This window comes from Solenopsis invicta, chromosome 15 (genome assembly GCF_016802725.1).
Source record: "Solenopsis invicta isolate M01_SB chromosome 15, UNIL_Sinv_3.0, whole genome shotgun sequence".
Classification (NCBI taxonomy): Eukaryota; Metazoa; Arthropoda; class Insecta; order Hymenoptera; family Formicidae; genus Solenopsis; species Solenopsis invicta.
The window spans coordinates 780757-807358 of NC_052678.1; the positions used below are offsets into that span (position 1 = coordinate 780757).

At 33.3% G+C, this 26602-nt stretch overlaps 2 protein-coding genes across 7 annotated transcripts in view; one reads left to right on the forward strand and one right to left on the reverse strand.

Moving 5' to 3' along the window:
* The window catches only part of LOC105206785 (armadillo-like helical domain-containing protein 3), a 72440-nt gene that overhangs the window by 19541 nt on the left and 26297 nt on the right, over positions 1-26602 (reverse strand). For all 6 annotated transcript variants that reach the window (XM_039457706.1, XM_039457705.1, XM_039457704.1 and 3 more), the window contains 2 exons: positions 2562-2856; positions 2071-2288 (listed from right to left, as the gene is read on the reverse strand). In XM_039457706.1, the coding sequence (XP_039313640.1) occupies positions 2071-2288; positions 2562-2856 (513 nt within the window). The remainder of the gene's footprint in view (positions 1-2070; positions 2289-2561; positions 2857-26602) is intronic.
* Positions 8397-9347, forward strand: LOC113003752. The gene is made up of 2 exons (XM_026134541.2): positions 8397-8699; positions 8775-9347. The coding sequence occupies exons 1-2, from the start codon at positions 8576-8578 to the stop codon at positions 9341-9343; spliced, it is 693 nt and encodes a 230-aa protein (XP_025990326.2). The 5' UTR covers positions 8397-8575; the 3' UTR covers positions 9344-9347.

Genomic DNA, 26602 nt, shown 5'->3' on the forward strand with positions numbered 1-26602 from the left:
CTTTAATTTTCTTATAAAAAAAAATATTAAAATTAAAAAAAACATAGGTAAATGGTGAAGAAAAGTATTACAAAAAATTCAAAACAAAATTGTTTTTTTTTGCTGTTATGAAGTACTCTTCGAGCCATTCAACTTTCATTTAAAACATTTTTCTCTATCTTTTATAGTTTCGACGATATACACTTCGAAAGAAAAAAACCGATTTTCTTCAAAGGGGTGTTTCACCCCCTAAAAGTGAGATTAGGCACATATAAAAAAATACGTGTCCCTTATTTTTATCCGTAGTACAATATATTAAAAGCTCGTTTAAATCTGAGGTGGACACTTCCGAAGGTTTCCTTGTTAGTTCAGTTTAAAAGAAACACAGTATCTTGTTACAAAATTATATATTTTTAATTTTCCTGATTTAGAATTTTCCTGCGTTCAGAAGCTTTAGAAATACCATTAAAAATTTCATTAAAAATATCATTTTATCCCTGTTTAACATTAAACATCAAGCATAAAATAATGTCTCTAATGTTTCGAAACACCGCTCTTTAGAATGACAATCGATTTATCGAAGAAATATTTCGATATAAAAATTTCGCTTAAAATACAATATTAACAAAATTCTATGTTATTATTTTAATTTTGTATAACTTGAAATGTATACGGCCGAATAAAAAGTTAAATAACAAAAAAACATTCAAGTATATGTACCTTCATGTGATAATACAAGTTTAAGAATAATGAGGAAGTGTATGTAATTAAAGGTTAAAAGTGTACCCTGAAAAAGTTTAGAAGTGCTCAAAAGTAAAAATGCCTTATAACAATTGTCAGTCATTATGTATTAGCATATTAGCATCACTAAGAAACGACGGGCTATTAAACGAATAACTCCATAAGCAATTGTTAGAATACGTTATCTAATAACGGAAATAATAGGAGTAGCCATATTGTCGACAGTAGCCCATAATAGCATCTTATCCTTTAATTAATAAAATCGATCAATTCGTTACGTCGTTCCTTGTTTATCGATCAAGTAAATAAATAGTGTAAATGTGATAAAATGTAAAACAACTTCAAGGGATAAGGGACAAATTTCTATTGAACTATCGCATCGCGGAAACAATAAGCTGATCGCCGTGCAGAATAGTGTTGGAGTAAACGTGCTTGTTCGAATGCTCCCTCCTTTACTCACTCTTTCTCTCTTTTTCCTTCCCTTCTCGTGCGTTCTAAATGTGCTATTTTTAACTTGCAAATGATATTTAAGTGATCCCATTTGCATTAAATTTTATTATTCGCGAACGTACATTCATTATAATACTGTTACACCCATGTGTCGCGCCTGTAACCGTAAACTTAAAGATTTCACAATCGTCCCGGTATTTGACGGCTGGATGATAGAGATCAATATTTGACAAGTTAAATATAGTATAATTAAAATGAGAAAGAGAGAGAAAGAAAAAGTTTAAATGTGAATGTGTTGCCCGTGTATTGTTGTGTCATTTGAGCGCAGCAGGTGCCTCACGGAAACATCCGCGTGTAACAGTAAATTGCGCCATCCCTGTCTACCACTTGTATCTATCCATACATTAACTATTCCTTCTTGTAACGTAAAAACTAAGCTCTGGACAAATTTTCGCTAAAGAAAAAATCGTCTCAAAATACGATTACGAATATGCCTGTAAAAGAAACAATATTTATTCTGAATCACCCTATATAGTGAAAGAGTAAAACTCATTTTGATCCGCCATTTTTAATTTTAAAATTTTGACTAGATTCATAATCAGTGATGTTTAAAATCTTTAGTAAGATATGCTTTAGATGCTAATTACTCCTGAAAAGTCAGAAGTCAAACCTGAAAGGATTAAAGTTGAAAGTTTTAATTTTATTATTTAACTTTTGAACTATTTACTATTCAATCCTGGTTATAACTTATCTCAAAATTTACACAATTCATGTTTGTATAATACTTTATGTCGGCTGACAGCTACTAATGTTTTAAACCTTATGAAACTCTGTCTTTGCTTGACTTCTCGTATTTCTAGAGAACACGTAATTTCTAAAATATATACTGAATAGAAATACCAAGTAACGTGGCTGCGAGTGGTTGAGCAGGCGCCGCTTTTTCCTGCAACTTTCTGTGGTGCATCGGTACTCTGTGTAACTGAACTCTGAACGCCAGATTTGCGTCGTGCATCAAACTATTTGCATATTGGTCCTCCGCGATGCAACTTAGTATCAGAAAACATAGTTTTACGTTATTCATTATGGCTTCCGTTCGAATCACTTGCATAACTATCGAACTGTAATGAAAACACATATATTGATTATCAGTAAATTATTAATCATATATACTAAATTTAATTTTAAATTAATTTATGTTATATTAATAATAATAAAAAAGCCTAATTTGTTTTATGTAATTAAAAATTTTTTATTTTATTATTAGTTATATTATTAATATATTTATATATTTACACTATATTTGTATACTTACATGCTTAATTTACATTATATATTTATATTTACATTATATTACATTAACTAATATAATTAATATATTTTGTTCTTCTTACCAATACTGCAGAAAAGTTGCTAGTAAATTGAACGGCTGAGCCATCACGTCAGGCGGTGAGGCACCGGGAGCCACCGCATTTGGACCCAGAGTGTTATTCGGTGACGGAGGCGCACTAGTGTCGCTTTGCGTGTAGGCCAGAGTAGTTACAAAATTACGATTTAAGTGTGTAGCCTCATACAGAGCTAGAAGTAAAGCGTTGTTCGCGCGAACTTGTTGCGTTTTTGCTTCCTCCTCCCCGACAAACATACTACCAACTATGCTAGTTAAGGAAGACAGCCAAGACGCTTGTATCTCTAAAAATATATCACTATAAATATATAGTTATTATATTAAAAAATGTATATACAAGGTTGGGTAGTAATTAGTAAAAAAGTGAAATAATAAAGTTAATAACTCTTATAAGAAATAAGAGTTAATAACGTTTAACTTAATTAATTTCAAATAAGTTAATTAACTTCAATTAGTTATTTTTAAAACACATTTTATTTTGTTGATTTTTTCTTAAGTTAAAAATTTACTTATTTAAAAAAAAGTACATTTTTATATAGAAAAAAATTGTTAACAAAATAACTTATTATTGTTTATTGAACGTCGCCTAAAATAGGACGTTCATTAACTTATATTGCGAGAAAATATCACATGCTTCGGTGGACGTAGTGGTAGGACGCCCGCACGGAATTTGGGAAATCTAGATTTGAACCCTGACTGAGGTATTACTTTTTCGTAATAAAATGCTTTACAGTTTTTCTAGAGAAGGGACACTTTATATGTGCGTCTAAAAGCATTAATATTACATATTCCAGCTTAATGACTTTGTTCCAAGTCCGACAAATATGCAGTGTGCAGTTTAAGTTGGAGATTGCAAAAATTAAAGAATTATTATTTAGCACTAGAAATCGCTGTGCCTGATATAGGCCTTCTAATCTTGTGTTTTAAAAATAAATAGTTATTACGTTTCTTGATTATTCGGGCTAATAAAATTTATCCATAGACTGAAAAAAAAGTATTATTAATATTAGGAGTACAAATTGAAAACCGCCGTTTTTTGTCAAAATTTGAGGATTGATTGTTGAAAAATGGTTACATACTTATTCTTGAAAGTATTGTCCATCGCTGGCCACTACTTTCTCCCACCTTTCGGGCAGCATACGAATCCCGCGTCGAAAAAACTGCTCGTCTTTTGCGGCGATCCACGAATCGACTCAGTTTTTGGCCTCTTCGTAATAATGGAAGTGCTGCTCAGCCAGGCCATGCGCCATTGATCGAAACAAGTGGTAATCTGAAGGGGCGATGACAGGAGAATACGGCGGATGAGATAAGACGTCCCATTTCAATGTTTCCAGATAGGTTTTAACGACCTGAGCAACACGTGGCCGAGCGTTGTCGTGCAGCAACATCACTTTTTCGTGTCTTTGCTCGTATTGTGGCCGTTTTTCCTGCAATGCTCGGCTCAAACGCATTAGTTGTGTTCGGTAGCGAGCTCCTGTGATGGTTTCACCCGGTTGCAACAGCTCATAATAAATCACGCCGAACTGGTCCCACCAAATACACAGCATGAGCTTCGAGCCATGGATGTTTGGCTTGGCCGGCGATGTTGATGCATGGCCGCGGTAGCCCCACGATTTTTTTCGCTTTGGATTATCATAATGGATCCACTTTTCATCGCCGGTTACAATACGATGCAGAAAACCCTTCCGTTTTTGCCGTTGGAGCAGCTGTTCGCACGCGAAAAAACGCCGTTCGACGTCTCTCGGCTTTAATTCGTATGGCACCCAGTGTCCATGCTTTTGGATCATTCCCATGGTTTTCAAACGATGTGAAATAGCTTGTTGAGTCACGCCCAATGAATCTGCAAGCTCCTGTTGCGTTTGAGATGAATCTTCATTCAGTAATGTTTCCAATTGTGCGTCTTCAAACTTTTTCACCTGTCCGGGACGCTCCTCGTCTTCTACGCCGAAATCACCACTTTTGAAGCGTTGGAACCATTCTCGACACGTTCTTTCACTAATGGAAGCCTCACCATAAGTTTTTACAATCATTCGACGCGCCTCAGCCGCAGATTTTTTCGAATTGAAGGCAAAAAGCAAAACTTCCCGCAAATGACGCTTATTGGGCACAAATTTCGACATTTTCGATCACAAAAAAATATATAACGCCGATAAAAATTCACAACTCCAATGATAAGGAATTATTGCCAGATGCCCAACCTTACATTTAAAATTTTTGATCTAACGTTTGGCGCCAGCATTTACCGCTGGCGTCATCTACTGGAAAACGGCGGTTTTCAATTTGTACTCCCAATATATTTGAGGGACAACATAAATTTCAAATGTGATGAATGTTCTTATTAATAAAGCGGTTTTTTACATTTAATATTACATAATAATAATTTCATAATTAATAATTATAAACGTATTATATTATATATGTAATCGTTAGTCATTGGCACCACCTTGAATAATGCCAAGTTACTATCTATACATATAGTACGAAACTTATAACAATATTTCAAAAATATTGTGAAAAGTAATGTACACTTCAACCACAAGTACTACGCGCTATTAGATGAATATAGAGAGACAGAGTTCAACTCTTCATAATTAAAAACTTACATAAGGTAGAATATGTAACGCAGCATTATGGAAATTTTCTGGCTTTATTTCCTTGATCTTGAAGAGTTAATAATGGATTTTTTTTAATTCGATATTATGTATAAAATTTTTGGCAATGATTTCAAGAATTAATTTGCATATTAAGATATAATTTATAGGAAATTATTTGTAGTTTGTTGGTATCATTACAGATTTTTCTTTTAATCTATAAATATTTAAAATTTTTATTTGCATAAAGCAATTAATATCATAGCTAATTTTTATTAATTTTTCGTCGTTAAAAATGAGAATTCGTAAATGAGATTACTCCATCATGTTATATTTTTGAGCGATTTTAGCTCAAAACTATCAAAAAATGCTCCTTTTAATCAAATATTCAATAAACGGGCTAGTGAGAGTCTGCGCGGGTTTTGGAGCGCAATAAACCATTAATGTTCAAATAGTTATTTATTCATTAAAGAATCAATTAAAACAACGAACGTTTCGGCTCTCTTTGGAGCCCTCTTCAGCGTAGATTACGATTAAGAAATTGATTCTAGTCCTCATCAGTCAGTCAACGGGGTGTAATCGAGTCACGAATGGTTTGCTAAATCCGCCGTAGAAGCGTTGCTCATGGTAATCTCTTTTTAATATTTATGCTATTTTTGATAACTTTGAATCTAATTTTCTCAAAATTGTAACGTGATACAACAATTTCGTTTGCGGATTTGTTTATTTAATGATAAAAAATCTATAAGATTTGTCTTATCTGGCTAGTGGTCTAAGAAAGAAGTTTAAATTTATCACACAGTATTCTTACAATATTATGTACAGTAAAAAATGTATATTATATAATGTGTAACATGTGATATGTATTATGTAATGTTAAATGTAAAAAAAATCGTTTTATTAACCTTTAAGTAGGCGCATCGCGGCACTGAATAGCGCAAAATTTATATTTCTAAAAAATTATTGATAACACATTTCTTTCTTCTATTACCGACCTTCTGTATTTCTCATTTAACCATAAGATACTAGTTGTCGCACTATCAAGTAACTAGCCTCTTATTGACTTTAAAAACATTAAGACACGTTTTGCGGCACGGAGTACTGTGCGCGCTTCAAAACGTAAATAAAATCGTGTCTATAAAAATAATTGTGATAATGCAAGATGTTAATTATTCTTCCATTTTAATTCGTTTTTACTCACATTACCTTTTCCTGTCATAAGTCTCAAAAATATTCTAAATCAACAGTATGTGAATATATGAAAAGAAAAACAACTTTAACTATTTATAATTGTTTTTATTTTTTTAAGAGTTTTAAAAAGTTTATTTTAAATCATTATTTAATAACAGCACTATTATTATTTTTCTACGTTTGATTTTAAATAAATGTGTTTATTTTTAAAAAATTATCTTATTTTTAATTTTTTAGTTACGTCTAACCGAATTAATTTAATAAAAGAATAGATACAAATTTTTAATATTATATTTTATTATAAATATACTTTACTTGCTTTTATGACTTTACAATTATTTATCTAATTATTGTAACTCCTACATAAAGGACCCCTAACAAAACCAAAGGTTTTCGGCTCTCGGTGAAATTAGCTAAAATTTTAGTATGTAGTTCTTCTTCTTGACTCGCTAATCAAAAGTTTCCATAGTCAAAAAATTTTAAAATAACTAGTTTTTAGTTATTTTAGTTATTATATTATAGTAACAAACGTTTGAAATATATCTCATGATTATTTTAGTAATAATCTAAATCAACCTTTGTAATATATGAAGAGACTAAATGAAAATATGCAATTCATTCATACACGTGAGAATTTTGTATGTATGTATATATTTTTGTCTCGTTTGAAATTTATTTTGTCCTTCAAACATATGAAACTTTTTCAATTCATGGATCAATTTTATCAGCAAATATTTAAAAAGTGTAATAACTATTTATTTCTATTTTAGTCATTAACAATTCACCTAATTGTTTACATAAAATATATATAAGGTATTAAAAGATGTAGAAAAACAATACAAACATATTAAAAAAAGTCCTTTTGGAATTTTAACTATGGCCGTCTCAATAAGGATATTTCACGTCTATATTCATACTACACTCTCAAATATGAGTGTGTAGCATGAACATAAACGTGGAATAGCCTTATTGAGGCAGCCATATTTAAAATCCCATTAGGATGTTTTTTCGTGGAAAATACAATTTAAAAACAAACATTGATAGTGTAGAAAATTTAAAACATTTAACTCAAATGATCAATGAGCCAGAGACATGGGTTCCCATTATCTAATCGAGTTGAAATTTGATAAGGATTATTTTTTGCGGATTGGAATTATTTTGACGAAAAGTAAACAAAAACTTTGATAGTAAATAAAGAACCCCCCCCCAATATATATATATATATATATATATATATACAGGGTGTCCCAGAAAGCTCGCATCCCATTTTAAGAGCGGATTCTTTGGAAAATTCTAAGAAAAAAATCCTAATACAAAAATATCGAGGGTATAATGGTTTCCAAATTATTCGCGATTAAAATTTACGAATCACTGAGCTGACATTTCGCGCGCTCAGGCATGGTGACATGACAAAGGTACCACAAGGGTACCTCTTGATATTAAGATTGTCATATAAATACGCAGTGACATTTATATTACTACTATAGGACACATATTTGTACATTACATATGCACAATTAATGTTTTCAACAAAATATCAATTCAATAACAAGATGTTACGATAGCCATTGGGTTAGCTGTCAAAATAAATTCATTACCATGTTCATATGATAAGAACTTTTATGGTAACATATCGATAATATCAATAATTTATTTACATTTTTAACTATTAAAAATGTAAATCGGTAATTTAATTGATATAAACGCGATAATGTCAAATAGACATAATTTGATATGTTTGAATTCTACTTTATCAACATATTCAATCTTTTTCATATCATCGCATAAAAATAAAAATAAATCTAAGCAAACCCAAGTGAGTGAGAGTGAGCAAGAACAGGTAATAAAAACAAGGGTAATTATCAATATAATTATCTATCATTTTTATCACTAAGGAGTAGTAATAACAATAATAATAACAGTAGAAGCAATAATAATATATTAATTTAGTGCTCAATCTAACCTAATTTATCTCTATTTTCTTTGATTATTTTCTTTGATATTTAACTAAATATTTATCTTATATTTATGTTATATCTACTTATAATTTGTTTTATATCTTTATAATTATAATTAATTTAATTATAATAGATCTATAATTAACATATAATAATAATATTAGTATATACTTACATATATTTAAGTTGCATATGTTGCATGTTAATGGTTACATGATTAATTTATTAATAAAATATATTAAATTTTCTTACAGTTAACCAAAATGGTGTGGAAATGTTGCGTGCCGGGATGCACATCATCAGCAAGAGTCCCGAGTCATAAGCTTCCCACCCAACATATTAAAATGCAAGCTTGGTTAAAAACAATCGGATTAGACAACTTGATAAGTAAGTAATTGCTTGAATAAATTATGTCAAATATTTTTTCGTATTTAAAAATTTAAACAATTTTTTATGTTACAGATGCACCGAAAGATGTCACAGCTAAATTAAGAATTTGCGCTTTACATTTCCCCGAAGAGATGATAAAACCATATGGGCAGAAGCGATGTCTCAAAGACAATGCAATGCCAATATTGTTTTTAAATTCAAATATTGTAGCAGATGGTGCCAATATTAGTTTTACTGATAATGGTACTATTGCTACATTGCAACCTTCGGATGATGTTGAAGGCAATTCTGATTTTGTGCCAGTAGCATCAACGTCAACAGCCGAAGAAGTACAGCTTACTGATAAAATAAAATACATGAACATCACTAAAGACATTGTTCCAAGAAGAATCACCCAGCTTCAAGCCAAAGTACGACGCTATAGAAAACTGCTGTCCAAAAGAAACAAAACCATTTCCAAATATAAAGAAAAGGAAAAGGATATACGTCGTCGCAGAACTTGGGAAGATGTTAATGCGAATTTGTCCGGCGTTCAAAAAACATTCTTTGAGATGATTTCTCGTAATTTTTCTCATGCACCAGAGGTATGCTCATTAATTAATAAAAAGTTATTCCTGGGAAAAATTTTTTTATTTATATGATCATGTACAGATAGCATAGATTTAAAAAAAAATAAAAAAAAGAATTCTGATATCAATTCAAAATTTATTCTGAGATGCAAACAAAAACTTTTTTGTTTTTTTGTATCTAAAAATAAATTCTAAATTGATGACATAAGCTTGAATTCTTTTTTAATTCTCTGTACTATCTGGGCATATAATTAAATAGGAAATATGTATAATTAATTATTTTAATATATACGGGCAAATGTTATATCTATAATTATATATAATTATATATTAATATACAATAATATATGATTAGATATAACATTTGCCCATATATATCAAAAAATTTTTTTCCGGGTTATACAAGAGGTTAAAAGGGTAGTATTTTTCGTACATATATATTTTTTTCTATAAATTAGTTTGATTTTTAAATGTTATTTATAATAAATTTGTTTAATATATAATATATGCTTAAAGTAGTGCTTTATATATGTATAACAGTATTTTACATATAGTAGTTGCTTTATATATTTATAATTTATAATTTTTAGATAAATATTTATAAATATATTTTTTAAAAATCCGTATATTTTTAATATATTCATAACATGTTGAATGCTGTAGGAGCCAATTATCCCCGCAAGAAATATAAAAATAGATACAATAATATAATCAAATTATATTTTTTTAGTATATACTTGCAATAGTGAAAATTTTATTCCGGCATGTTTATTTACATGTATAAAATTCATTGTAGTACACTGCATGCATACTAATGTGTGCTTATAAATTTGTCTTTAGCAATTTAGTAAGCAATGTAATTAAGTGTTTTATCTATAATTAAGTACATCACATACTAACAAAGTGTATTGTAAGTATTATTTCAAGTAATATTCCAGAATTTTGAAGGATTCTGTACATATAGAATGTATTTCAAGCGAATAAAAGAAATTTGTTGTATTTGATAATACAACAAATTTCTTTTATTTATGCTCTTATTTTTAGGAAAATAAGGCTCTCAATGCCTCTAAGAAAACAAGGTTCTCATTTGTCCCATCAATATTAATATCATTGAATGACAAATGTGATAACAAAGAAAGTGTTGGAGTATTCATCATGTGAGGCGCTGACCACCGACGACATTTTTTCCCTAGACCAGTTTTGTCTCTCTCACTCTATCTCTCTCTCGCTCATTCATTCTTCCCTTCATGAGCTTGCTTTTGTATCACAAGTCGTTCATTAAAGATATTGCATATTGAACTGTGTAATGTACAGTGTACACGACGTGTCATCATACCCTGTATCCTCTCGAGATTCCTGCGTGAAAGGGGACATTCAGCTCATTAAAGTCAACAGGTTATGGGCCCAGATACTAGCGCATCAAAATTGAGGTTATGATGGCAGACAATACACGTGTAACGATTACAAAGCTCAACAACGACAACTACCAAGTTTGGAAGTACAAAGTCGAGCTTCTGTTAATTAAAGAAGATTTATGGAACGTAGTGAGTCAGGAACCTCCTGCAGAGGTAGATGCGGCTTGGACACGGAAGGATGGACAGGCTCGCGCAACGATCGGATTGCTCGTTGAAGATAATCAATTCGTGCATATTCGGGATAAAACTACTGCACGTGATACATGGAATGCGCTTAAGACTTATCATCAGAAAGCTACATTGACAAGTAAGATATATCTTCTAAAGAGAATTTGCAGCTTAAAGGTAACTGATGATGGAAATATGGAGGATCACATTAATAATATGCTTGATCTTGTGAATAAATTAGCGGCATTAGGAGAGCAATTAATGGATCATTTAATCGTTGCAATGATGTTAAGTAGTTTGCCAGATTCGTACAACACGCTCATTACGGCACTTGAAAGCAGAGCAGAAGAAGACTTGACGCTGGATCTCGTAAAGGGCAAGTTAATCGATGAATACAAAAGGCGAAAAGCGACAGGAACTTTAGGTGAATCAAACGAATCTGCACTAAAGACATCAAAGGAAAGCAAAGAAAAAGGTCGAGGAAATCAAGATTGTTTTTTCTGCAAGAAGTATGGACATCAAAAAAAGGACTGTTACAAGTACAAGAAATGGAAACAAAATAAAGAAAAGGCAAATCAAGCAGCGGAGAATTCTTGTAAAGACGGTAGCAAATCAGGTGAGGTTTGTTTTCATGTCAATACAAAAGGAAAGACATTAAACGTGTGGTTTATCGATTCTGGGGCTACGAGCCATATGACAAATAATAAAGATTTTTTCGAAGAGCTCGATCCGACTAAGAAAATTGAAATCCGATTAGCAGACGGTGAGTCGCGAAAGGCATGCGGAATCGGTATGGGTAAGTTAAAATGTCTTAATGATAAGAATCAAATTATTGAAGTGAAGATTACTGACGTTTTATATGTACCTAGTCTAGAAGGCAATTTGCTATCCGTAAAGAGACTAACAGAAAGAGGTTTACAGGTTAAATTTAAGAGCGACAAATGTTATATAACTAAAAATGGAAAGATCGTCGCCATTGCAGATGAATCATCTAACTTGTATAAACTACGAGTATCACAACAGGCTTGTGTAGTAATTCAAAAGCACAATAAACATTGTCAGCACATGTGGCATAAACGTTTCGGACATCGAGACCCTGAGGCAGTCAAGCAGCTAGCAAATAACACACTTGCAATGGAACTGAAGATCACTGACTGTGGGATAAGGACAACTTGTAAAACATGCATTAAAGGAAAAATAACAAAGAAATCTTTTCCAAAGAAATCAGAAAATAGAACTTCATCAACATTGGATCTTATTCACACGGATTTATGCGGGCCAATGTAAACTCAGACGCCTGGAAAGAAGCGATACATCCTTACCATTATTGATGATTATAGTCGGTATACGGAGGTATTTCTATTGCAAAGTAAGGACGAAACAGCCAGTTACATTAAGGATTACATTCAAAAGGTAAAAACGCAGTTTAACAGAAAGCCAAAAATCATAAGATCAGACCGAGGAAAGGAATATATTAATGCGGAATTAAAGACATTTTTAAGACAAGAAGGCATTCAAACGCAATATACAGCGGCTTATTCACCCCAGCAAAATGGCGTCGCTGAGAGAAAAAATCGCTCGCTGATGGAAATGGCGCGATGCATGATAATAGACGCTGAAATGCCAAATAAATATTGGGGAGAGGCAGTTGTCACGGCAAATTATTTACAGAATAGATTGCCAACGAAGGCTACAGAAAAGACACCTCATGAGTTGTGGTTCACTAAGAAACCAAATGTTAATCAACTCAGAATATTCGGATGTACCGCGTTCGCACATATTCCAAAAGAGCAACGAAGAAAACTGGATGTGAAGGCAAAAGAACTGAGATTCGTTGGATACGCAGAAGACTCAAAAGCTTTTCGTCTACTCGACATGACTACGGATAGGATCATCATAAGCAGAGACGTAATATTCATAGAAGATGTTGAAGATGGTTTCGAAATAACTGAAAATGAGAATGAAATTCAAATCGGTTTACACAAAGCACCATCGGAAGAGATTAAGGAGGAGTCAACAATAGAAGAGCCGACGAATAATGAAGGATTCATTGAAAAGCCTGAAGAGAAGTTTCAAGATAAAAATGCAGATGCACTACGAAGGTCAGACAGAAAAAATAAAGGAGTTCCACCACACAGGTATGAAGAAACTGCAAGTATAGCAATGGAACTTCAAGATCCAAAAACCATTCAAGAAGCGATGTCAAGGACAGACAGAGACAAATGGAAGGCTGCAATGGACGATGAAATGAATTCCCTTAACATGAATAATACGTGGGAATTAACGGAACTACCAAACGACAGAAGACCAATAGGATGTAAGTGGATCTTCAAAATCAAGCAAGATGCAGTTGGAAATCCGAGCAGATATAAAGCAAGATTAGTTGCTCAAGGGTTTTCACAGAAATACGGAACGGACTATGATGAGGTTTTCGCACCCGTGGTAAGACCAATCACATTCCGGACACTACTAGTCATATCTGGAAGAGAGAACTTTATTGTCAAGCATATCGATGCAAAAACTGCATTTTTAAACGGAGAACTAAAGGAGGTAATATATATGAAGCAGCCGATAGGCTACGAAGTACCAAATAAAGAACATATGGTATGCAAACTAAACAAGAGTTTGTACGGACTAAAGCAGGCAGCAAGGGTATGGAATGAAAAGATACATAAGGTACTTGAAGAACATGAGTTCAGACAAAGTAAAACTGACCCATGTTTGTATATGAAAGTGATTGATAATGTATGGATTTTTATAATTATTTACGTAGATGATATCATTATTGGAGGTAAGGAAAAGAAACTTGTAAATGACGCCATAGACATGTTGAGGAGGAGGTTTGATATTGTCAATCTCGGAAACCTTAGTAATTACTTGGGAATGTCAATAGAACGAGATGATAAAGGAATATTTTATCTAAGCCAACCAAAATATATTAAGAAGATAATTGATTCAGTCGGGCTTCAAGAAGCGAAGATTTCCAGTTACCCATTGGATCCAGGGTACGAAAATATAGAGAACTCAGAAGATGTGATGGAGAACAGTGCAAAGTATCAAAAGCTGATTGGAGAACTACTCTATGTTGCTGTACATTCACGACCAGACATAGCAGCCGCCGTTTCAATTTTAAGCCAAAGAATAAAATGTGCGAAGTACTCAGACTGGACAGAAGCTAAGAGGACAGTAAGATATTTAAATGGCACTATTAAATGGAAACTCAAACTCGGAGGCGACACTAAGGAAGATGAAGAATCACCACTGATTGGATATGCGGATGCAAACTGGGCACAAGACAAGGCAGATCGTAAATCTAATAGCGGATTTATCTTCATGTTAAATGGAGGCACAATAAGTTGGGCGTGTCGCAAACAACCGTGCGTGGCACTCTCTACAACAGAAGCAGAATATATAGCGCTTGCAGAGGCTTGTCAAGAAGGAATCTGGATTGGAAGATTGCTGGAAGAGTTCGGAATAACATCTAAAACACCTTTGAAGATTTACGAGGATAATCAGAGTTGCCTAAAGCTATTGTGCGCAAAAGGTTTCAACAACAGGACAAAACACATCGATACGAAGTATCATTTTGTAAAACAATTGAAGGAAGATAACGTAATGGATTTCGTGTACTGTCAAACATCAGATATGATAGCTGATATGCTGACGAAACCATTACATGGAATCAGATTGAGGAGGCTTGCAGAGCTTAGCGGACTTAAGAACTGGAGCGGGTGATGTCATCGGTGAGGAGGAGTGTTGGAGTATTCATCATGTGAGGCGCTGACCACCGACGACATTTTTTCCCTAGACCAGTTTTGTCTCTCTCACTCTATCTCTCTCTCGCTCATTCATTCTTCCCTTCATGAGCTTGCTTTTGTATCACAAGTCGTTCATTAAAGATATTGCATATTGAACTGTGTAATGTACAGTGTACACGACGTGTCATCATACCCTGTATCCTCTCGAGATTCCTGCGTGAAAGGGGACATTCAGCTCATTAAAGTCAACAGAAAGTAATCATTACTTCGTGGAAGAAATGCAAACGGTACGAATGTCAGGCGACATTCAAAAATCCGTTATACTAGAAGAAGTGAGTTTCACTGTAACTGTAACTTCGTTTTTTTCTTGCTATCGGTGTTTTGTATCTGCTCGATTTCTATTGTCAATCTGTTGTCATGTTAACAAATTTTGTTATATATTTGTGATATTCCGTCGCTTCATCATCTTATATAATACCCTGCATGAAATTTTTATAAGCCTTTTGCTGGCACAATTTATTAACTTTGAAATTGGTTCAAATAATAGACTCATGCTTGAGTAAAGATAAAATTATAAAAAATAAATATTACAAATATTAAATATTTTTAGTTTTATAATATGTTTACACAATATTCCATTATGTAATTATAACCTTTTATTTCTTTGCGTGATTTTTCAGCACATTTATTTTTAGAAAATTCTATCTACGCATGCACGAATATTAATATTTTTAGTAGTGTAGAAGGAACCACATCTGATTGGTAATTATAATCTGTTAATATAAAGATATTCCGAAAACTGAAACTTTTGAATTTTATTTATAGAATATATATATATATATTTATTTATAGAATATATATATATATATACAGGGTGTTTCAGATCACCCGTACACCCCTTTTCTCTTCGCAGGATTAGGACCAATCAAAAATATGTTCAGACGAAAGTTGTAGGGTTTCAAAAGATCTATTCAATGATCTTATCAGTTTGACCTTGGATGGCGTCGCCAAGGTCAGATCGAAATCACATTAAGTTTTTTAAATGAAACACCCTACTTTTGATTCCAGAATCTAATAGCTGGTGTCTGAATTGGCACGGCGCGACAGTCTGAATTCGTCTCACCGCGTGTACATACACTACAAAAATCAAAGGTGTTATTTTAGCTGAAGCTTCTCCCAGTGGCGTAACTAACGACCCCGCAGATCCTGCGGTGCGGAGGGGCGCACCAAAGGAGGGGGCGCCGGGCGCCCCTTTGTTGCAAACGGTAAAATATAAAGAGCCATTAAAAAAGGTCAAGTAAAATAGTGGTTTCAATCTCAAAGTATCATCGTCAAAAATTAACAACGAAATATTCATAATGTTTTCCGATTCAGGGGGCATACAATAACTTTGAAGTCTCGGGAGCGTAAAATGAAATTTACGCCCCAATGGCAAGAAATTGACATTTGACGCCCCGTAAGCCGAGTGGCGAAATGGCCATTGTTACCCTCGTTTAAATAAAAAAATTTTGTTTTCATCACAGGCGTTGAAATTTTACCTTTATTTTATGGGGCGACCTTCGTGCTAAAATTTCATTTAACGCCCTGAAAACTATACAATCACGAATTTAGTAAATGAACATAGTCAGCGCCATTGTAAAGAATATACTTGATCACTTACAGGAAAAATGTTTTTTTTTCAATTTTTTTTAAAAATAAAAATAGTTTTTAAACAAATCAAGTTGTGAGCAAAATCTTCGTGGTTTTCTTGTCGTTTACAAAAACTATATAAAATGAGGAGTATGATCGCATCTAGGTATCATAGTATTAACAAACAATTTTAATTTGTAATAAACTGTATCTGTCTATGGATAATTTCCGCGCAAAGAAGAATAGTCACTTAAATCTGTGATTGATTTTGTTTGAACTAGTTACCTACATGAAAATTCATTTTCGGTGCGCAGCCACACTTTACTTAGTGTTGACATTATTTAAACTGCATGTATATGATGGGCAGATATTTATTTTGATGCGTTAAGGTTAAGTAAAATGTCAGTTAACTAATGCATTCGGTCACTTTGATTGTTTTGCACGTGTACACGCACCGGCAGAAATGCTGTCCCTCGGCGTTCGGCGCGCGGCGCTACACACTCGTACCGAGGCGCACACGTACGTATTACTGGGAGCGCGGAGGAAGCGTGGAGCGCGGAGGGAGAGCATTTCTGCATTTCTGCCGGTGCGTGTACACGTGCAAAACATTTGCCGCGCGGTAAGTGAAAAATCGTGTCGTGAGGCGTTTTTGTTTCGATATTATTTCATATTTATTTACTTTCTCGCTGCATAATACACGTGGAACCCGCTCGCTCTAAAGAAATCAGAATAACTAGATAATAATTAATAGTGCCACAATTTTTTATATGTTATCTTATTAACAATGAATAGTTCACATAAAAAGAAATCTGGCTGTGAAAATCGAAAAAGGAAGAAAGAAATGGAGGAAAAAGTGAAAAAGTTACAAAAAATGGATGCATTTTGTATTCCAATAAAACCAAAAACAGTGGAAAATGAAGTAAGTACCGTGATTATTATGATTTGTGTTTTTATCCGTTTATTTTTTAGCGGTGATGTCGAAATAATTTCGAGGGTGATGGTTTTATCAAAAAATATTTCAGACGAAAGTTACTGGGTTTGAAGGGGGTCGTCCATCGGTGACCTTGACTTTGACCTTGAAGTCAAATTTGAAGGTTATTTCAGGATCAAATTGTGAATTTTAAATGGAAACCCCAATTTTTTATTCGGGATATCGAAAGAGCGGGAAATTTCACGTCCAAACACGTGGAACGTGGGGACCGTTGATGATATTTGTGTGTGATTGATGTGTATATGTTGAATTAATTTTAGGATTTACTTGAGGAAGAATCTACACATCAAAGTAGCGAAAAATCTGCTGAACTCGAAGTTATATCAATATTAGAGCCAGAACAAGGTAACAATACTGTCTTAAATTCTGATAGGGGATTGTATCCGTGTGAAATTTCTGATGAATTGAAACGAACTATTTTATCACTGGAACCAAGCCGACCAAGAGGACCGTTTCCCAAAAATGTAAATAATAGATCTTTTAGCGAAAAGTATTATTTTGTTCTCACTAAATCAAATCAAAAAATTGAAAGATTTTGGTTATGCTACTCGCCAACGAATGATGCGGTTTATTGCGAACCATGTTGGTTATTTGCGGACAGACGAGATCCAAATTTTAAATCTGCTTGGTGCGAAGCAAAAATTAACGATTGGCAAGGATTAACTGCAAAAATTTCATTGCATGAGAACAGCAAAGTACATATAAATGCGTGCGTAAACTATTCTCAGCGGAAAAATCTACACGATATCGAAAGTCAAATGAGTATTTTAATGGATCGTTGGCAGGAAATTTTAAAACGAATACTGGATGTGATTGTAACGTTAGCACGTTGTAACGTAGCATTGAGAGGGCACCGTGAAAATTACACAGTAATAGACAGTCAATCGGGAAATTTTTTAAATATAATCGATCTATTGTCGCGATATGATCCTTTGTTAAGTAGTCATTTAGAAAATAAGAATTCTAAAATAAAATACTTGAGCCCGAAAATTCAAAATGAACTAATTTCGACAGCAGAAAAACATGTAATAAACCAAATCACAGACGAAATAGCGAAAGCTGCATTTTTTTCAATCATCGTTGATACGATACAAGATATTTCTAAAACTGATCAGCTTTCATTTATTATTCGATATGTTTCTGCGAATTTTGATAAGAATGTTTGTATAAAGGAATCTTTTTTAGGGTTTGTAGCCGTAAAAAAACATTCTGCCGCAGATTTACAGAACGAAGTAATTGAATTTTTGAGCAAACACAACATTCCGATACATAAATGTCGTGGACAAGGTTATGATGGGGCTGCAGTTATGAGTGGAGAATATTCAGGTTTACAGTCGCGTATCAAAAAAATGTCTCCCAATGCTGAGTTTGTTCATTGCAGCTCCCATAATTTAAACTTGGTGTTACAAGATTCGGTTAAAACAATACCAGAACTTTCGAAATTTTACATGCAAGTTAACCACGTTTACGTATTTTTTAGTGAGAGTTTACCACGATGGGACGATTTAAATGATGATATTGCGCAAAATTCGAATTGTATTGTTAAAAAAACTTTGAAAAGAATGTGTCCTACTAGGTGGTCAAGTCAAAATGATTCAGTTAATGCTCTGAAATACAATTTTTCATCTGGAATGAATTGTTTATCAAAAATAATTCTTATATCGAAAAAAAAACATGAAATTGAAGAAGCAGCTAATATCCAAAAAAATATGAACTCTTTTGAGTTTGTATTATTGCTTGTATTTCAGAGCAAAGTATTGTCTTACATTAACTTGGCTTCAAAGACACTTCAAAGTCCCGATATCACTTTAGAGGAAGCTTGTGATTTGCTCGAAAGTGTTAGTTGTAATATGATGGCTCTTCGAAATGATTTTTCTTCTCTTTTACAAGAAGCTGAAGTCGTTGCTAAAAGCTGGCAGATAGATATATCGTTCGTTCAGAGCCGGCAACGTAAAGTCAAAAGATTTTATGACGAATTGTCAGAGGACTTTCGCTTCAATGAGCCTAGTGAAAAATTCCGTATTACTGTATTCAACGCGTCCTTAGATGTACAGATTAGTCAGTTGAAAACACGATTCGCGAGTATGCGGAAGATTAAGGATAATTTTTCATTTTTAAATCCTTCGACATTGATCGACTCAAGCGAACGAGAAATTGAAAAATCGGCTCGGCAATTATGCGATAAATACGAAAATGATTTATCTAACTGCCTAATTGAAGAAATTGCAAGTTTAAAGTGTACCGTTTCGAAAGTGATAACAAGTCGGAATCTTAAAACCATAAGTGATCTTGCGCAATTTTTATTCATAGATTACAAAATATTAGCCTCGAATTTACCAAATGTTTGTACAGCACTTATTTTGTATTTGACGTTACCGGTCACTTCTGCCTCAGCAGAGCGTTCGTTTTCGAAACTAAAGTTGATAAAAACTTATCTGCGTAGTACGATGTCCCAATCTCGCTTGAGCGGACTTGCAACTTTAAGCATAGAACACGAATTAGCTAGTAAACTCGATTTAGATAAAGTAATTAAGGAATTTGCTAGCGCAAAAAATCGCCGCGGTTTGCTGGCTTCGTAATTAGCAGATTTTGTAGATTTACGATATTTCGATTTGTATTAAACATTAATATTTAATCATACATTTACAAATAAATTAATGTATCCAATGTTTAATGTTTACTTTAACAACTTTCCATAAACATTTTTAATAGTTAAAACCAAAGTAGAAATCAGTCTTGGTTTTAGCCTGGATCCCGGATAGAAATATAATCCCAGATTGATTTCTGAGGGATAGCGTTTTCAAATACGCTAAACATTACTATGTCGACCCCGCGAAGACTAATACGTCTCTATTGCATTGTACGGGAAAAAATAGATCGTAGTATCCATCAACTCGTTAGTAGGAATTGCTATATATGACCCTTTAGTGTTTCTGGAAAACTGCTTTTAGTTGTTGGTACTACTTTTGACAGCGATTAATAACTTATTTTATTCAGCGTGTCTTTTTATTGAGAATGTCAATGCTACGTATTAGACTTCGCGGCGGGTGAAAACTTAATGTTTACACCAAAAAATTTATTTTAACATATTTATGAAAAAACATTTTATTGCCTTACACTTCCGGGGAAGTTGAAAGTGACTACACTTTTTTCAAGGTTCAAATGTAAAAAATTAAGGCGAAAGAAAAGGGGGCGCCTAAATAAATTTGCGGGAGGGCGCACATAGGCTTAGTTACGCCACTGGCTTCTCCTTACACATTTGATAAATAATACATTTGATTTTTGCAGTATATTTACACACGGTGCGGCGGATTCAGACCGTCGCATTGTGCAAATACAAACAACGCGTCACCTATCACACGCACACACACACACACACGACACACACGACACACACGCGCGCGCGCGCGCGCTACACGCACGCACGCACGCACCCTCGCACGCACGCATGCACACGCACACGCACGCACGCACACGCACACGCACACGCACGCACGCACACGCACACGCACACGCACGCACGCACGCACCCACGCACCCTCGCACGCACGCACGCACACACATACACACATTCTTATTTCTGATTAGTTAATTGTACGTAATGTTGTATTTTGTCTTACCAGGGTGTCCACTCAAAATTTATAAATCAATTCCATGAAAATTCAGGATTTTCCAGGAATTTTTATCAAAATTTCAGGTAAGATTAGAGAATTTTTGAATATAGCTTTAAAATAAATTCATTTTATTTCACATTTTTTAACATACTTTAAATATGCATTATATAATCACAAAACATATGTAACATAAATCTCTATCAGACAAAAATAGTTCAAAAACTATATAAACATAAACTTATTAAAAATTGCAATAACAAACGTAATATATCTAATTAAAAAAAGTAATATTTATATATAATTAAATAATTGAATATTTAGTAAGCACAAAGTAGTTACATACATATATACATATATATATGTTTTTAAAGTTTCAATTTGTTCTTTAAGTGCATTTGCTTCTTTCTGAGCATTTTCTAGAATTTTTAAACGTTTGTTCTCCAATTCTGTTACTTCTAAAGTTTTTTTCCTTTTCATAGACGCTTCTTGTTCTACAACAGATGCTTGCTGTCGACGTCGATTAAGATCTTCTATGTAACGGAAATGAGTATTTCAAACAATAAGCAAAAAAGCTTTAGGTATTTGTAAAACATTAATACCTTCATGTAATACGGCATCATTTGTCGACGCGCAACTATGGATTCTTACCGCATATTTTTAAAGATATTCAGCATTTGCTGAAAAACCTCGTTCTACATTTGCATTGCCATGTGAAAGGCAACAAATCATTTTTATTACATTCATGAATTCCTTAAAATCTTGGCCTGCAATATTTCGCCAAAAGTGATCTAAGCGTTTTTCATTACGATTATAAGATTTCATGGTATCCATGATGTACGGTCGCGATGTAAGGTCTCGAAACTGTCAAATTACGATATCAACTATTGATCCAGCTAAACGATTGTTTTCATTAATACTACATAAATTGTGTAAACGTCTTTTGGCTAAATTTAAATTTGAAGTTATGAAACTTGAATCTAAGCAAGTAACAGCTTTTGTCAAAGTATATGTTAACGGAGATTGTATCATTAATTTGGAAACAAATTTCTGGAGACACTTCTTACAATCTTGTCAAAATTAAAGAAAATCTACATTCTTAATGTCGACTTTTTTTATTGCTTTTACAGCATCAAATCCTAATATAATATTTTTTGCTGAAAGTAAATTTTCCTGTGTCTGAACATCTTTTAATGAGATTGATGACATATTGTCTATTATTTCGGATTTCATAAAACGTTCTAGTACGTTTTTCAACATTAAACAAAGAGCACTATGTAAAAAAGGAACCAAAGGTGCGTTTGACTGGAATTCCCTTAAAAAAGGTTCTCGGAAGCAGAGATTTGAAGAAAGCAAGTTTTGCACATAATAAAGGATCTTGAATGCATTTTAGAATTATTTTATAACTTTCACACGTTGGTTCAATTTTGTCTCGTTGTAAACCTTCTACAAATTTTTTAATGCATTGTGTGACATCAATTGCTCTTTGAGCTACTGCACACTTTTCCAACCATCTTATGGAGCAAAATTTAAGTGGAAAAATATCAGAACCAGAATAATAAATGTATAAAGCTCTACGAGCTGGCACATCTTTGAAGAGATTATACAATGCTTTCATGTATGAGATAATGTTTCAATCTGTAGCACATATACCGGATTTGAATGCACAATGCAAAGAATGGAGACCGCAACTTCCAATATCAAGTAATTTGTTGTTTGAGAATTCCAATTTATATTATTTTAAGAAAGCCCAATTTACGTTTGGTCCATCCATAGATGCAGCAATTTTTCTGTCAGAAAAATTTCCAATACCTTCTTTAAATGCTTCAAAAAGATTTGTTGCTCTTGCGTCGAAGAAAACGTGAAGTTAAGTATCGTGTTCCTACTTCTTCTTTTTCTTCATCTTACCAAAATCTTACATTTATATCCATTTGTTGACATTTTATAACTTTGTTGAAAGATTCGTAAAAGCCAACAGCAATAAAAGTTGCACGGTTTACATTTTCTATTAATTTCTTCTTAAAGAAAGAAGCGACGCCGTACATAATAATATATCCAATTTTGGTTCTCATCAGTTGCATTTTTTGAGCAATGTAATTATCCGTAAACATTTTCTTAAGAACACGTACGTCTTTTTTTGAATCACGCAATGATTTGTGGGTCATTACAGTTTCTATGCACCATAGTACTTCAGCTTTTATAATATCATCTTTCAACAAAAATGTTTCAATACCATGTTGCATCGATTGATTAGGTAAAAACTGATTAGTATAGAAATACGTAGACGAAGATTCAGCAATAGGATCAGGAAGATTCAGGATTTACTTGAGCTGATTCAGAGGAAGAAATAGAAGAAACAGCTGAAGCAGAATCGTCAGCTGTAGCTAAAAAATTTCTTAATGATATGAAATTACATCAATGTGTTTCTTGCTCTTCACGTAACTTACAAGAGCTGACTTTCCCATATTACTCAAAAAAATATTGCAATAACATAAAATACAGCGAGCATAATTTGGCTTCTCTGTTATAGGCTGTAGCCAGTTTTGAAATTCAGAGTTTTTAAGACAGATTTCTTGAAATTTTATTAATTTTAACATCATAGAAGCCGTCAATCTGTACATAATAATCAAATAATAATTTTATTATTGAATAAAAATTAACAATGTAGAAGTTTTGATTCTATAATTTGGATCATCTTCAGTACAAAAATTAAAGTGATAATATTATTAATTACGGCGATTATTACAATTCCTACGACGGGCGCCTTTGAGAAAATTATAATAGTCGCTGTAATTGTTAATACTGTTACTTTAATTTTTGTTTTTTCGTTACTGAAAATAATTCAAACCATAGGAACAAAATTTCTATATTGGATAATTATACGGGCCTTACCTCCAATTTCAATAAAATTAAACTTTTTGCTCAAAATAAAAGAAAATGACAGAAATAATTACTGCTCTGCCCCCCCGAAGTGAAATATCAATTGTTAAAGTTGACGAATTTAGGTTAGGAAACCTGTCAGATAAGGTATATATAGCGATATAAAGATGCGCCATGACAACATGCGCATGCTCTATGGCAGAGCTCGACAAGAAATGCACATTTCGCCCGATTTTCAGTTGACTCCGCCTAGCGCTCGTCCCTTACCTCGACGTCCTGCGCGCAGCCAACGAGCCGCGCGAGGCTCAGGACCGTGTCACCTCGCGACTCGCGACCGTATCGTGTCACCGGTCACCGGACCCCGAATTCATATTTTTAATAGAGTTGAGCAAAAATTCACAACCTGTGAATTAGTCACTGATAATAAAAATTCACGTTCACGACCTGTGAACACATATGAAAATTCACTGTGAATAGTGTGAATGAGACTTTTGGCTTTCCGCACAGGTAGTCACCAAATTAAAAAATTATACATTAAAATGCGCAATTAAAGATTATTTGCAATGCAAAGTACAAATTAGAATCTAAGATTTATTAAATAAAAGTTTTAGTTTACGTTTTTTATAATATATATTATATATTATAAAAAACGTAAACTAAAACTTTTATTTAATAAATCTTATATATTATATATTATAATATATATTATATATTATAAAAAACGTAAAATAAAACTTTTATTTAATAAATCTTAGATTCTAATTTGTACTTTGCATTGCAAATAATCTTTAATTGCGCATTTTAATGTATAATTTTTTAATTTGGTGACTACCCGACAGTGCGGAAAGCCAAAAGTCTCATTCACACTATTCACAGTGAATTTTCATATTTGTTCACAGGTCGTGAACGTGAATTTTTATTATCAGTGACTAATTCACAGGTAGTGAATTTTTGCTCAACTCTATTAAAAATATGTATTCGAGGTCCGGTGACCGGTGACACGATACGGTCGCGAGTCGCGAGGTGACACGGTCCTGAGCCTCGCGCGGCTCGTTGGCTGCGCGCGGGACGTCGAGGCAAGGGACGAGCGCTAGGCGGAGTCAACTGAAAATCGGGCGAAATGTGCATTTCTTGCCGAGCTCTGCTCTATGGTATATGAAAAGTGCGCAAATTTGAAAGACGTATATAACGTAATATTTGTGATTTCAATGAACTAAATTTAAAAAATGTAAGAAATTATTTTGTCAAAAAGATATAAAATTTTAGAAGTAAAACTTCAAAAAATTCCAGGACTAATGATCAAATTGATCAAATTTCCAAGAAAATCCAGGATACCAGGGGGCATAATGTGAAATCCATGATGTTCCATGATTTTACAGAATTTTCCATGTAGTGGACACCCTGATGCAGAACTTAAGTGATGAGTTGGAGGACATAAAAAATCGATTAAATGGTGTAAAATTAAGTAAAAGAAGTTGTAGATGCAAGAAAAAATGCTATACGCGATTATATGGATGTAAACGAGGTAGACAAAAGTATTCGGAAGTATGTAAATGCAGCGCACAGTGCGCTAATCGAGTAAGTTATAAAAGATACGGGTATCTGCAGTTCATTTTAAATCATTAAAAAAAAATTTTTTTTATTATTGGTCTACGGCCAAAGTTAATCTTCGATCAATGGGTGTTGGGACTGTCTTCTTTCGAGAACAGAATCCGCGTTGATTGACGCTCTTGATCGAGCTTCAATCAATGGGTGCAGGGACTGTTCTCCAAAGAGGATAGAGTCCACATTGGTCCACGGCCAAGATTAATCTTCGATCAATGGGTGCTATCATAGGACACATCCATTTGTCTATTTAGGATTCTAGGTTATCCAAAAATAAACTTGAAAACAATAAGAGTAATTATGTTTTTGCTTCATTGATTCGAATTATTTTAAGAGTTTGATTAAAAAATGTTACAGTTTTCCTAATTAAAAGGTTACTTTTTATCGCTTTTTGTCAAAAGATAAGTTTCAGATTCACTTTTTTGATCCGACAATTGAATGGCAGCACTGTAATTGCGTTTAAAGTTAGTTATTTTCAAGATATGTTTCCTATGTTACACATACAATACAAAGTGTAAAAGATGTATTTATTGCACGAGGAACGCAAAATTCAAATTTCTTATTATTTATTTGTTCTTAAGCAAAAACAAAATTAATTTCATTATAACTTATCCCAGATATACAAAAAGATGTATCCTATTCTTTTCGAGAATAGTTTCAGTGATTAAAGTTTGATTAACAATTCCAATCAATGGGTTATATGTGTGCATACATATACAAGTCATAAAGACTTTTGATATTCCTTATATAATGAAAAGACGTTTAATACTCATTATATAATATGGTTATCTCCAACGTTGAAGTTACTTTTTGCTCTGTCTGTGCACTAAATTATCTGTTCTTAAAAGGGAATAGATTATATTGATTTAACCTCGATTAACAATTCTCTCTTTTCCTTAGTTCCTTAATTAAATCTCTCTCTATCCCTGGCATACCATCTATCGCTACAAGCCATTTCTATTATAATATTTTTCCCTCTCTCTTCCATATAAATCTTTCCATCCATCCTTCTTTTTTCCAACCAGCACACTTTTACCCATCTTTCCTCTCCCATCTCTTCAATCTTTTCTTTATATCTTCTCGCTCTAATACCCCATTCTACTTTTCGCTTGTCCAACCCTAATTCTTGCGTAATCAAATATCTTGGTGTACAAAAATCTATTTGGAACATCCATCTTATATAATCTAGTGAAATCTTCTCTAATTCCTTTCTTTCCTCCCACCCCCATAATTCCACCCCATAGAACATTATACTCTCCACCAAATACTTAAAC

Excerpts from the sequence above, each read along its gene's own strand:
- LOC113003752 (XM_026134541.2), top strand. The coding sequence starts at position 8,576 with ATGGTGTGGAAATGTTGCGTGCCGGGATGCACATCATCAGCAAGAGTC. Across the intron at positions 8,700-8,774 it reads CGGATTAGACAACTTGATAA|ATGCACCGAAAGATGTCACA; the intron begins GTAAGTAATTGC and ends TTTATGTTACAG.